Source organism: Ursus maritimus, assembly GCF_017311325.1.
Source record: "Ursus maritimus isolate PB19 chromosome X unlocalized genomic scaffold, ASM1731132v1 scaffold_X1, whole genome shotgun sequence".
Lineage (NCBI taxonomy): Eukaryota > Metazoa > Chordata > Mammalia > Carnivora > Ursidae > Ursus > Ursus maritimus.
Window position 1 is genome coordinate 36,047,100 of NW_024423319.1, and position 13,839 is coordinate 36,060,938.

At 46.3% G+C, this 13,839-nt stretch overlaps 1 protein-coding gene across 1 annotated transcript in view; it reads left to right on the forward strand.

The window, feature by feature from the left end:
* The first annotated feature begins 31 nt into the window (after positions 1-31).
* The window catches only part of AMOT (angiomotin), a 43,276-nt gene continuing 29,468 nt past the window's right edge, over positions 32-13,839 (forward strand). Inside the window, exons 1-4 of the mRNA XM_040628981.1 lie at positions 32-1,683; positions 7,976-8,456; positions 12,221-12,365; positions 13,231-13,323. Coding sequence (XP_040484915.1) covers positions 812-1,683; positions 7,976-8,456; positions 12,221-12,365; positions 13,231-13,323 — 1,591 coding nt within the window. The 5' untranslated portion in view covers positions 32-811. The remainder of the gene's footprint in view (positions 1,684-7,975; positions 8,457-12,220; positions 12,366-13,230; positions 13,324-13,839) is intronic.

Sequence of the window (13,839 nt, forward strand, 5' to 3'; positions counted from 1 at the left end):
AAAAAAAAAAAAAAAAAAAAAAAAAAAAAAAAAAAAAAAAATCTCAATGACTATTCCTGGATGGCTGAAAGAGAAACTTTGTCAATAGCAGTTATCGCAAGCCCTTCTCTTATTAAGCCAAGGAGAATCCAAATGGACAATACAAAAACGATTTTTTTTTAAAAAGCTATGTTTCAGAGTTTTATGAGATCAGAGAAAATGATTTGCATCAAGCGGGGATCATTTCTACTCAGTGCAAGCCAAGCTCTCTTCACCTCTTATTTATTTTACTTATTATTTGGCATTTTGTAGCTCCCTTCACATGATGACCTGCTTTAGAGATCCTGCCTATGGGGTAAATTCTCCCTACTGGCCTGCCCCAAGTGCTACGGCTGTAAGAGTTGGATTTTTCATTTAAAAAGAATACGGAGAGATGAACCTTCTCAGTAAGGACCTAGGAAAATTGCCCTCTCTAGTCACCCTACCTGACTGCTCCAGGTCTCCCCAGTTCTCTTAGAAGTTTAGTCAAGATTGGATATTTAACCCATGCTAAAAGCAAAAGAGGAAACACTGAGCTCTTATGCCCCCAAGTTCCTCATCATATCAATGTTAGAGCCAGGAGTCACCAACAATTAACCTATTAATTCTAGATTCAATTCTCTCTTTATCTCTGGAGTGGAATCCTCACCCCCAAGTACCCATTTTCTTCCCCTTTAGAGGAATGATTTATCCATCAACTGGGTGTTAAGCTTCCTGTTTCCCCTTCCCAGGTCAAGGGCAGCCCAGGTGCCCAATTTCTCTCTCTCTTCACAAGGCACCACCAGCAATAGAGATGAGAAATTCTGAAGAACAGCCAAGTGGAGGAACCACAGTGTTGCAGCGTCTGCTACAAGAGCAGCTTCGCTATGGCAATCCTAATGAGAATCGCAACCTGCTTGCCATACACCAGCAAGCCACAGGGAATGGCCCTCCTTTCCCCAGTAGCAGTGGGAACCCAGGCCCTCAGAATGATGTGTTGAGTCCCCAGGACCACCACCAACAGCTTGTGGCTCATGCTGCTCGACAAGAACCCCAGGGGCAGGAAATCCAGGCAGAAAACATCATCATGGAGAAGCAGCTTTCCCCTAGAATACAGAATAACGAAGAACTCCCAACCTATGAAGAAGCCAAGGTCCAGTCCCAGTACTTTCGGGGCCAACAGCATGCCAGTGTTGGAGCTGCCTTCTATGTCACTGGAGTCACCAACCAGAAGATGAGGACCGAGGGACGCCCATCGGTTCAGCGGCTCAATCCTGGGAAGATGCACCAGGATGAGGGACTCAGAGACCTTAAGCAAGGACATGTCCGCTCCTTGAGTGAACGACTAATGCAGATGTCACTGGCCACCAGTGGAGTTAAGGCCCATCCACCTGTTACCAGCGCTCCCCTCTCCCCACCACAACCCAGTGACCTCTACAAGACTCCCACAAGTTCCAGTGAATTCTACAAGGCCCAGGGGCCACCTCCCAGCCAGCATAGCCTGAAAGGCATGGAACACCGAGGCCCCCCACCAGAGTATCCCTTCAAGGGCATGCCACCCCAGTCTGTAGTGTGCAAGCCCCAAGAGCCAGGGCACTTCTATAGTGAGCATCGTCTGAACCAGCCAGGGAGAACAGAGGGGCAACTGATGAGGTATCAGCATCCCCCTGAGTATGGAGCAGCCAGGTAAGAGAGTTCCCTTTCTGTCATTTCCTGGCCTCATTCCCAACCAGCTTCTGCTGTGTGTTGGGAATCTGAAGGGAAGGAATGGGCAGGTGTTTGGTATAACAAACTCTGCAATGCATGGCTGGCCCCTAGCTTAGTAAATTTCCTGCCAACCTGAATTTCTAGCCTCTTCGGCCATAATTAGTGCTGTATTAACATTCCCTTGACTTTCTAGGTTGAGCATGGCCCCAACTGCCTAGTGGATGAACAGGACCGCAAGTCTTGATTTCTACAGCTACACGCTGTCCTGTCTCCTGGGATTGTGAAGGAAGGGTCAGTGTTCCTCTTCTTGTGAGTTATTAAGCCCTTCCTTGAGGAGCAGAAGTAAATTATCCTGGACTTTAATCTGGAATAGCCTATCACTTTCAGTTACTCCCCTCCACAGAACTCTCATCACTTCTTTTTAGGAAAGAATCATTCTGCAGAATTCCTATGATTCTTTCGGACACTAAACAAACACCTAGATATTACTGCAGGGGGAACTGGATATGTGCAGGTTCAGAATGTCGCTTGCCTTGGACATCCTTACAGTTCATGAACTCTGGACTGCTTCGTCTTTCTTCCGTAGAGTGTTTGTTAGTTGCCTGTCACGTTTTTGAACATCTAAGTTAAACTCACGTCATGTCACATAGAACTTTTGATCAGATGCTAAAATGCAGAAAGAATAATATCCCCACGACTTCTTTACCACGTGTCATTAGTTCAGGAGGACTATTTCATATTGTCCAGTTATTCCTAAATGTACTTTTGTATTATTCAGAGGCCCGTTGTCCCATCGCTGTATCAACCGGACCTTATGATGCCATGGTTCTGTTTTTTGTTCCTATTGTTTCTGTTGGGGCCATGTCTCTCATCAGTAGGAATTCAGCATATGGAGCAGAGGGGAAGGTTTTGACCATGACCAACAACAATGGCAGTTTTATGGGGGACCGTGAAGTTTGAAGTCCCTGGACCTAGGGGGGCCTTTTCCCAGATGAGGCCTGTGATCTCTTTGATGTCTAACTCTTCGCCTCCTGTCTCCTTCTCACTTATCTGGGCAAGAACCGCTTGGCATGAAGTTCATTGGGTGACTCAGGAAAGAAGGCAGATCAGGGGGTGGAGTAGGGTGAAGCTAAGAGAATGCACCTGGCATTTCCTGGTATTTCGTTGTTTTTTTTCCCCCCCTCCAGGTCCTGTTTTATAGCCAGCAGCAATTCACTTTGGGCTCCACCCATAACTTGGCCAGTTGAGGATTTTTTTCCCCTTAACCCAGGTTGATTTCCTAAACTTTTTCAACCTCTTCTGTGCAGCTCCCAAAGGGCAGGAGCCTAAGTTCTGATAAGTGGCTTAGAACAGGATATGGGGTAACGGACAGGGCCCTTCCGGTTTAAATAAGAGCAAGAACCCGATTCCCATCTGCCCAATGAAACGGAAGACCGAGGGAGGGGTTGGTCACTTGGACTGCTTAGCTTAGTGGAAACCCATCCAAGGCAGCAAAATGTCAATGAAGCTGGGGATTTTTGTTTTGCTCTTCCCATCAGCATGGAAGAGTCTGTGGGACTCTGTCCCTTCTGTGGATGGGCTGACGTCTGTTGCCTTGTGGGAGGGGAGTATGTTGGCTGGGGTGTGGAGCAGAATCCAAAGCCCCGCTTAGCACAAGGCCCGCCTTCCCAGGAAAGCTATTTTCAGAACTCATTCACCAGTATTGTTTGCGATCTGAAATGACTCCCACAGTGTTTGAAGCTAGATGGAAAAGCCCTTTGATCTGCCTAAATAAATAATAAGGAGCCCAAAGAGGGATTTTTTTTCTTCCCATACTGATTAAACCACCAGAGAAATTTAGCTGCATATATTTTACAGGAAGATACTTGTAGTTTCCCTTCTCTCCTATGTGATCTGTGGAGCTCTCTCCCTATCCCCAGAAGCAGTAGAGCCCATGCTGATTCCCCTCTCTTGAGAGGAATTTTAATACACAGGTTAGCTCTATAGTTCCCCCCCCCATGGGAGAGGAACAGGGTACTTGGTAGGCTCCGTGAATAATCAAACCTCAAACGGTCCTCATCGGGAGATGGTCTGTGTGAAGTCTGGGTCTGCATCAGACAAATTCTGGCAATAAGATTGCTTCAGGGCCTGGGGTGAGGGAGTGGCACCTATTGACAAATTACTGGCAAGGGGAGGTAGTTGAACCACTTTCCAGAAATGGGCTGCTTTTAGGTGACAATTTTTCCTCCTTTATTTCCTTGAACCGACTTGCTAGACACTGTGAGTACCTTTCCAAGTAACTGCTGTTAGCACCAATTAGACGGCGAAATTCTTAGTTCTTAATCCATAAATTACAGGTCAAGATGCACAGCAAGGTCTTTGAACAAATTGCTCTTCAGAAAACCTTTGTTTGCTTTTAGGGGTGCAGTGAAAGGCTAGAGATTGGCTATTAGAATTAACAAAATGTTATAAACAATTTTTTTATTACTTCATCTTCCCTATGCCCTCCTCCCCACTTGAAAAATAAATATCCCAAATGGCCAGAACTCCAGATGGGAAACAAGGCCAAGCCATCTGAAGAATTAAAAAATGTCTTCATCTTTGTCTTTCTAAGTGCTGAGCCTTTTCTGCATCTGGGGTTTACACATTTATCAACTGCTTTTAAAAATTAAAACCTTTCTGTTTGTAAAGCAGCCACCTCCTTTCAGTTGTTGAAATCATGCCCAGTTCTGAGGTTTCTTGAAATCCTTGTTTAGTGGAATCTAAGGGTGACCTAACTCTGTAGTTCAGAGCAGAGCTGGTTGTGCAAGAGAAACAATCAAGAATTTGCAGCCCTCTCCAGGATTCACAGATACACCGTCACAGAGCCGGGGAAAGGCAGTTTCTGTGGGGAGAATAAATTGGGTTCCAGGCTGTTGGTGGCACCTGCTCTGGTGAGAGTGTACATGTGTGGGTTTGCACACGTGTGGGCCAGGAGTGTGGTGTGTGGGTGTGTGGGGAAGGGATGGGGGTGTATGACTGAGGAGGGCTGGGGCTCCCAGTGAGGTGGCAGGATGGAAGGCACTGTGTCAGCTCGATGGACAGGCTTTTGCTTTCCCTTTGTGTCCTCACAAGCCATCTTGGGGAGGGAGTTCCCCTGGCTTTGGGGAAAGATGCTGATTTTGGTCATTGGTTTCTGCCCTGCATGTATGCCGTGTCCTCCCCTTGTCCAAGGAGCCCCAGGGGCCCAGGTTGTCTTGGGAAGGAGCTGGATGAAGGGAGGGAAGGGGCAGGGAGGCAGGTCAGGGCTTCACGGGATCATGTGATTCTATTGTCCGCTGGCAACTTGTTGTTCCTGGTTAATATGTCAGCGGGAAGCGATTCACACTGCTGTGCAGTGGAAGCACTTGGGGAGTGTGCCGCTCGCCCAGCTGCCACCTGTATTATTACTGGCCTTAATATTACTCTTATTATTTCATCTTGAATATACTTTTGCTTCCTCTGACATCCGCAAGCCACCCCCCCCCCGCGCCCCACCTTTTCCCCATCTCTGTCATGCCTCAGTCCCCTCCTCTCAGGGGGAACTTTACAGGAGTGTTAATACAGTCCTGCTTTTTTTGTGGTGGGTGGATGCTGGAGCCCAGATGGAGTTCGTTGGCTGGAGGGCTTTCTCTCCTTTTGTGACTGCCCAAGCCTTGCTTCATGTTTGCAAACCTGCCAGCGAGGGACTGCCTTGGTTTTCCCAACATCATGGTGTGCTGAAGTCTGCTTCCTTTTCCAGCCTGGGGAGTCCGAGAGGGGCAGCTACCTTGTCTCCATTATCTCTAAGTAGAGCCCAGAGTCATGGCCAGAGCCACTGCTGTCCTGCGCGTATCTGACTCGAGAGACCTCTTTCCAGAGACATTGTGGTCTCCTCCTTCCGGAGGCCCCTGGGAGGCCGTGTACTGTCTAGGGCATTGAAGGGCCTTTCAGCCTCCAGGCAGGAGGGAGGCCAGTGGCCGGTCTGTTTGAGAGAGAGGCCTGGACTGCTGATGGGGCCCAGAGGAGCTGGGGGGAGGAAGCCCATTTCAGAACTGGGCGTTCAGTCTTTAAAAAGAGAACACCTCCCAGGTCCGGGGGTTTCAAATCCTGGCAAGAAGGATGAAGATTAATTTGGTCGTTTTTCCCTTAAATTTTGAGAGCTGGATTGGAGAACATGAAATTTAAGCCTCTCTCTCCTGCCCAGGAGATCCAAAAGCCCTAACAAATCCCAGAACATAATATTTTAACTCTAGGGATATATAAAAATTATAATAGCTCTTACTCAAAGAGGAAGGAGAGCAGAGTCCATTTTACCCCTAAGGAAACTGAAGATCCACAGTACAGAAAATGCGGAAAGACTCTTCCCCAAACGAATTAGTAAATAGCTCCCAGGCTTTTGATTGGATGAGTGTTTTGAGCATTTCCTAAGAAAGGTAATATACGGTAGCAACTTTGCAGGTATAATAATGGGAACCATGTAAATTCTTCTGTCCACAAATAGGTCGCAATCCCTCTTCAGTATTCAGCAATTATTGATAGTGCCGTATGTATGGAATTGGAAGAACGCCAGTACTACGGAGGCATCGATGGGGCTGAGGTACAGAGCCCAGGGCTTGAGCAGATTTGAGGGCTCTGGCAAGCATCTGGGTTATTGGGTATCCATTAGCAAGTGTTTGGAATGACTTTGCAGCCATAAAAAAGCTCTGACAGTGAGGATCTCTTGTAGGAATAGATACGTGAACAGTAATGATGACGGAAATGTGGGAGGGATGTGCTTTAGCATCTGGAATGCCAGTTAAAAGTTAATTGCTCCTAGTGATTTGTCCCAGTTCCACCATGAATTTTATGCAATTTAGTGCAAAGATTAAATGGATATCCCATAAGTAAAATCCCTAACAAGGTCAAGCTATCTCACTGGGAGGTAGATAAGAGACTCTTTGTAATTCCTGTCGAGCTCAAAAATGAGAAGAGCCCAGTATTTTTGTAATTCATTTATGACCTCAGGAACAAAACAGGCTCATGCAGATTAAGTAACATGAGCAAGGTTACACAGCCAGTAGGCAGTAGAAAAGGTCTCCAAATTCTGTTGGGATCCAAATCCCATGCTCTTAGCCATCTGTCTTCCCTGGATTGAGAAATATCAACTGTAGGACAAGCATCCAAAGGATGTGGGAGTATATGAGGTTAGTTGGGCATGGGCTGGGGGATGAACAGGCTTTTTGTCTTCAGTGTATACTTACAGATATTCTTGCTGGTAGTGAAGATGGTGGAAGTGATCTGTTTACATACTGTCCTTTTTTCCCTTAATGGCTAACAGTCTGGTAGTAGGTGCAAAAATGGGAGAGCAACATTGAACAATGTATCGAAGTTCTCTTTCTGGAACTTTCTATAAGAAATCGATCGGGGGTCTGAATATCATTGCGTGGAAGTCAATGTATTACGGTAGTGGAAGGAGCAGAAAAAGGGAATTTGGACATAGGGGTTCTAGCCTGGCACTACCAATAAGTCTCTCTAATATTTGACAGATTGCTTCTTCTCTCTTGGGCTTCAGTTTCCCTGTCTGTCCAGTGACAGAGTGGATTAAATTATTTCTTGAAGACTTTTCCAGTCCTTACATTTTGTGATTCAGTTCATCAAAAATAGTATGACAGTGTTGCCTGTAATCCCCTCCAAATCTTGGTATCATTGCTGCTTATAAGCCTCATTCAATTATTAACTGTAATTGACAATAATTATTTGGTGTGTCTAATGTAATAAGGATCTACACACCCTCAAGTAATTTTTTGTGAAAATATGAATTATGAAAGAGAGTTGCCAATAGGGAGAAGAGGACTGATTTTGACTGCAGTTTGCCATTTCCTTGTGGGCAAGTGGAACACATTTTCTGAATTTGACTCTTTACATGTGCTGACTACATATAGGATGTCAGCAAAGGTTTCGTTTAAAATAATGATGCAAAAATTACCTTCTGGAGGACTCATTTAAAATGCTTACATTTGAGCAACAAGAGCACAGGTGTACGTCACTTAGATTTTCACCAAATGACCCTGGAGGTCCCCTGGTTCCGCCCTCTATGGGATCACACCTCTGTCAGGCGCTCATAGGTCAGGCCTGGAAAGGGCCACAGAGCTCTTTGCAGAGATTCCCGAGTCTGACCCTACCTGCTGCTCGTTTTGCAAGTCTCTTCGAGGGTGGGGGGCACCAGAAGCCCCCTCATCTCACTTTCTCATGCCCTTCTCCCCTAGTGCCATGGGAGAAAGCTTAACCTGAGCGTGTAAACCATGTTTTCCAGGCCGGCGCAGGACATCTCATTGCCACTGTCGGCCCGGAGCTCACGACCTCACAGTCCTACTTCTTCCCTCACGTCTGGGGGTTCCTTGTCCTTGCTGCAGTCTCCGCCAGCCACAAGATTGTCTCCTGCTCAACACCCCTTGGTCCCAAACCAAGGAGACCACTCAGCTCACCTGCCTAGGCCTCAGCAGCATTTCCTCCCGACCCCGGCTCACCAGAGCGATCATTACCGGCTTCCTCAGCCCGGCCTGAGTCAGCCGCAGCAGCAGCACCACAACCACCACCACCAGCAGCAGCCGGGAGAAGCCTATTCAGCTATGCCTCGGGCTCAGCAGTCCTCCGCTTCCTATCAGCCAATGCCAGCGGACCCGTTTGCCATTGTTTCCAGAGCCCAGCAGATGGTTGAGATCCTGTCAGATGAGAACCGGAACTTGCGGCAGGAATTGGAAGGATGCTACGAGAAGGTGGCGAGACTGCAGAAGGTGAGGCCTCTGTTTTGGGGTAGCAGAGTCTTCTTTCAGTCTTACATATTTCACAGCGATGTAAGTCTCCACTCAGTGCCTGCGTGACTTACGTGCGGGTCTTTTGGATTCTCGAATCTGAAGGTTAGGTGTGGATCAAACTTTGGAAAAAGCCTTCTGCCTGCCTTTCTAGGAGGAGTCACATTTTACATTTATGTGGGGAGAAAAGAACATATTTGTCCAGTTTTCCCAGCTACCATAGCCCTAATGAAAACTTAATTGATTGTTTTCAGATTCCAGAAGGCCGAGAAACTTCTTCCTAAGGTCAAGAACACTGACAATGCCTGTATAGGTGAAGGTTCTGCCAGCCTAAAGACCTTTTGTCTTGATGATATTGTCCTGAATAACTGAATTTGGATCTTAAATGTAAAACCACAATTCCCACAAAAAGCTCACCGCTGAAGTTAGATCCTGCCCTGCCTTGTTCTGAAAGGGCTTAGAACACTTTTCCAAGTGGGAGTTCTCATAGTAACTCTTTTTCAACACCTCTTCCTTTGCCTCCTTTTTGCTTTGTTTTTTCCCTGCAGCTCACATTCAACATCTGCTGTCTTTCTGGGGTGTGTGTGGGGGGCAGGAGGGGCTTAGCACCACAGCTGGGTGACAGGTGACAGCCCTAGGCTGAGGAAGTAGAAATAGGAGTGGATGTCCCACCGAGTTCACATTCTTCCCTGGGCCCCTCCTGTCTCCTCCAGCTGGGACTTTAGCTCTTGAGTGCCCTGAGTTAGGAACCTTAGCTCTTGGCTTCCAGTGGCTATGGGTGAATAGGGTTATACCTTTGGCAGCCTCTTTGCAGCTTTTGTCATTGTGGAGCTCATGTGGTTTGATCTCCCGACAATGTGAACTGTTCGGGGAGGTGAGGGTGAAGGTGTGGGAGATAGGGGACATTGCCCGGTTTTGTTCAGCAACTCTGTCCTTAGGAGACACGCGGGAGTGGAAATTTCAGGGGCCTGAATGAAACTGAGAATTTGTAAACACCAGATCTGGGTCCTAAAGTAGAGGAGGGCTTACTGTCAGCTGAGTCTTCTTATGTAACAAAAATACCCCCCTCACCGTGTTCCAAAATCTGGATGGGGTTTGTGAGAACTGTTTCTCACTGCCTTTGCCCCCAATTTTCTATTTTCTGTCTCCTCTTGTTTAACTATACACCCCCCCCCCAATCACATCGATGCAACAAATTAATCCTACTCACGCACTAAAAGCAGACTGGCCCAGTTTGGCTGATTGGGTTTAACTGTTGACACCCCTCCCCAAACTCTCTATTCAGGGTGGCCTCAGCCCCATCTTTGATGCAGTAATTGGGAAGTTGGGTGACAGGGAAGAGGAGCAGAATAGTATTCGTGGCGTAATTAAGTGCCAATGCTGCGGTGGAGTAGAGGCCTAAGTGGGGGAGAAGAGGAAAAGGGAAGTGGGAAGAGTATGGTAGATAGCAGCTGGTGCTAGAAAAAACACGAAGGCCCGAGACTCATGAGGGGAATAACAAGACAGAAACCCACCACCACCTCCCTCTTCCTTGCCCCCATCATCCCCCAACCAAACCAGTAAGTCTGCCCTTCTGTGACTTCTTTTCCTGGAAGGTCCTGTTGTACAACTTGCCCATTTGGGGGGTACATTATCTGCACGGGGGGGGGGAGAGAAAAATGGGTACCGGATCTCGAAATAGTACTCTGAACAACATGAGTAAAGGGCCTGCCTTCCAGGTGTGGCATTCTGTGGGGAACTGGAAAGCCTTGCCCTCTAAAGGCTGCCCAGTGCAGACTAAATACCAAGGCTACTCTTTCAAATGGAAATGTTTATTTTCTGTGCCCCGCACTTGAATTTCATGCAAAAGCTTTATCAGGCCTAGGCCTTGCAGATCTTGTCTCTAAATGCCATTCACCACCAGTTTTCACCTTCTGTGCTGCTATCTTGGTGCCATCTGCAAGGAGAAAAACACTCTGGAGTCTGCTCTTTTCTGTGGTGTAAGCCTCATTTGTTTGTAGGCAGTCCTGCCTCGGGCATAATTTTGGAGCTGGGGCAGGTGGCATCTGAGTTGTTTGATAACCCCAGTCTCCCACTGGGGGCCTGATATTTCTCCCCATGAAGTACCCTGAGCTTTGTTAAGGAGGATAGTGGGAAACTGAGAAGGAATGCAGAATGGTTGCAGGAGTCAGATTTAATTTGCAAATTGCTTAATAGGCCGCAGGGTTTATTTATCTTATACAAATTATATGTAAATATCTCTGTGGTTATTTCATGTGCAATGAAGCTGTACTGGTTACAGAAATACTCTGGAGTCTGATTTCTTAGTTTCTTCCAGATTCGGGCTGATTTGGGGCAAGACCCTTTCTCTTTGAGATTTTGTGTATATGGTTTTTTTTCCCCCCGTTTTACAAGATTTGTAGTGGTGTCATAAAACATAACTCTGATTGTGAATTTCTGTTCGAAAATCTGTACTGGTTTCCCACTGACTAGGGATAAAGTCCAAATACCTGGCATTAAAGCCCTTTTATGATCTGATTCCAGTCTGTCTTTACAGCCAGATCTCACCAGCTTCCCTCTGTGTACCCCACAGTGTCCAGCCAAATGAGACTACTGGTCATTCTGGGAATGCATTTGCTCACTCAGAATAGAATACCCTTCCCCTCACCTCTGCTCATTGAAATCTGACCTAGCTTTTAGGATCTAACCCAAAATGCCACCTCCTGCCTGAAATTGGTCTCCTCTCCCCTCACCTGAACCAGGAATAAACTTTTCCTCCCCTGCACTTTTGTAGCACTTACTTCTACTGTTCTGAATAAGGCATCCTTCTCTTGATTCTTTTATTTGATTAGATTGAAAGCTCCTTGAAGGGAAACAATAATGTCCTCATTCATACTTACATACCCCACGGATATTTTAAAGAGCTCCGCAAATATTTGGTCCAGTTAACTGAACTACTGCGTAAGGCTGAGACTTAGAGTTTTTAGGGTTCGCCTCTGCCGCTAACTTGATCTCGGAAAGGTCCATTTCACTTGTCTCTCTGCTAAGATGGGGAGAGGTGTCCTTGTGAAGGTGGATAGCAGGGCAAATAGAAATCGACATGTGAAAGCCCTTTGGACACCGTGAAATAATGTTCTCTACATACTATACACATTATTTAATAGTATTTTCAAAATTAAGAAAATTCTTACCCAGAAATGACATTTATAACTGTACTTATGAAAATTTATTTTCTCCTACCACCTTCTCTGAAGGCAGAAACTGTTTTTTTTTTTTTTTAATCTGAGGGAATCTCATGACCCTGTGACTTAGTTGCTGAGCTGAAGGTTGACTTTAGAAATCCTTCTGGCGGACGCCTGGGTGGCTTAGTCGATTAAGCGTCCGACTCTTGGTTTCGGCTCAGGTCGTGATCTCAGGGTTCTGGGATTGAGCCCCATGTAGGGCTCCATGCTCAGTGCAGAGTCTCCTTGAGATTTACTCTCCCTCTCCCTCTGCCCCTCCCCTGACCCTGAGAATGCACCCTAGATTTCTCTCTCAAATAAATAAATAAATAAATAAATAAATAAATAAATAAGTCTTTTTTTTTTTTTTTCCAAGAAATCCTTCTGGGAAACTTTTTTTATCTGACTGTGTTATGCTGGCCTCCTAGCCACCTGTAAAGCCCTGGGAGAAGCTGTCATTAAGGATTTGCATATATGCTTCCAGACCATCTATCCCATTAAGCTCCTACCATCCCCACTATCTTTCCTTTTTTTCTTTTTAATCAGGTGGAGACAGAAATCCAGCGTGTCTCAGAGGCGTATGAGAACCTTGTAAAATCATCTTCCAAAAGAGAGGCCCTGGAGAAAGCCATGAGAAACAAGCTTGAGGGTGAAATTCGAAGGATGCATGACTTCAACAGGGATCTGAGAGGTGAGGGACTCACTTCTGAAGCATTGGCCAAGATGGCGAAGGGAAGGGCTGAGGAGTATACATTGAGGCTCTCAAGGCTTGTCCAGCCCACTAGTATGACCAATAAATTGCAGGACGTAGACCAGGCTAAGTTTTGGGGACTGCAACAGAACTTGGTCCCAAGCTTGCTTCATCAAAGTGGGATGAGCTGATGTGTTAATTAGACAGTATCCTCCCGGGACTCCTGGACCCACCTGGCCTGCCCCCAGTCCATGCTGCCTCTCTCCTTTTTAGATTTTGCAGAGGTCTGTCTTTTGGCTGTACAAGCTTGAAATAGTGATGCCCTCCATTGTTTCTGGGACTGCCTCCTTTTATTTTTACCTTAGTACGATAATACTGGAAGATGGTGAGAAATGACCACCTTCAACACCTTCAAAACTGATGACCTTGGGGATGTTACTTTCTGTCTTTGGATTTAGGTTGTCTTACTGATAAAATGAGACAACTGAACTAGACACTACCCAGGGTCCCCTTCTAGCTTTGATGTTACATGATTTTAAAGACTTCATAGTAACTTTGATGCTCTTTTTCCTGGCAAATGAAAGATGTCATATATCCCGGGATGGATTCCTTCATCGGAATTGAGAATTCTGCACTTAGGTTTTGTCAGGGAGGGGTGAAAGTGTTAAGTGCTCACCTCCTCCTTCCCAGTCATGGTTTAGTTTTGTTTGGGGCTCCACATTCATAAATCTGCATCTATGTCACCTATTCCTGAGTAACAAGAAGAAGCAGGGTTGTTTTGCCCAAGATCAGTATTTAGAGGGTGAACACCATGTGCTTGGAAGTTTGTGTATCAGGCCCTGTTGATTGTCTCTGAATTCCACAGAGCGTCTAGAGACTGCCAACAAGCAGCTTGCGGAGAAGGAATATGAGGGATCAGAGGATACTAGAAAAACCATCTCTCAGCTCTTTGCAAAAAGTAAGTCTGAAAGCTCCGGCAGCAAGTATTGTGTGGTTGGGAGCCAGAGGTATAAAAAGGTTACACAGTTCTGCTTATCCTTCTAGAACAGCCAGGACAGAGCGAATGCCATCTAGGGATTCTTTTTCCTGTTCAAGCATGAAGTTGGGATTCTTCTTCTTTTTTCCTTCTAGGCCAAGAAGGCTGCTTGCCACATTTAGTCACATCAACATGGCTCCTTCTGCCTTAAACCAGAGAAGCCCCTCGAAATCCCTGCTTTTGTCACGGCTAGCTGAAAAGGACCTTAGTGAACATGGGTTCTCTTAATGTTGGAGGGATTTATTGTTGAAGGCTCCATGGGCTGGCTGTGGTAGAGATGGGATTAATATGCGGGATCAATGATTAGCGTTTGGAATAGCTAATCTGCACCTGCGGCTCCCTTAGTTAAACACCCTGTGTTATATGATGTCATTCCACGCTGGCCGAGGGCAAGGGGAGCTAGAGGAGGACCACTGCTCTGGCCCAAGCTACTGACTC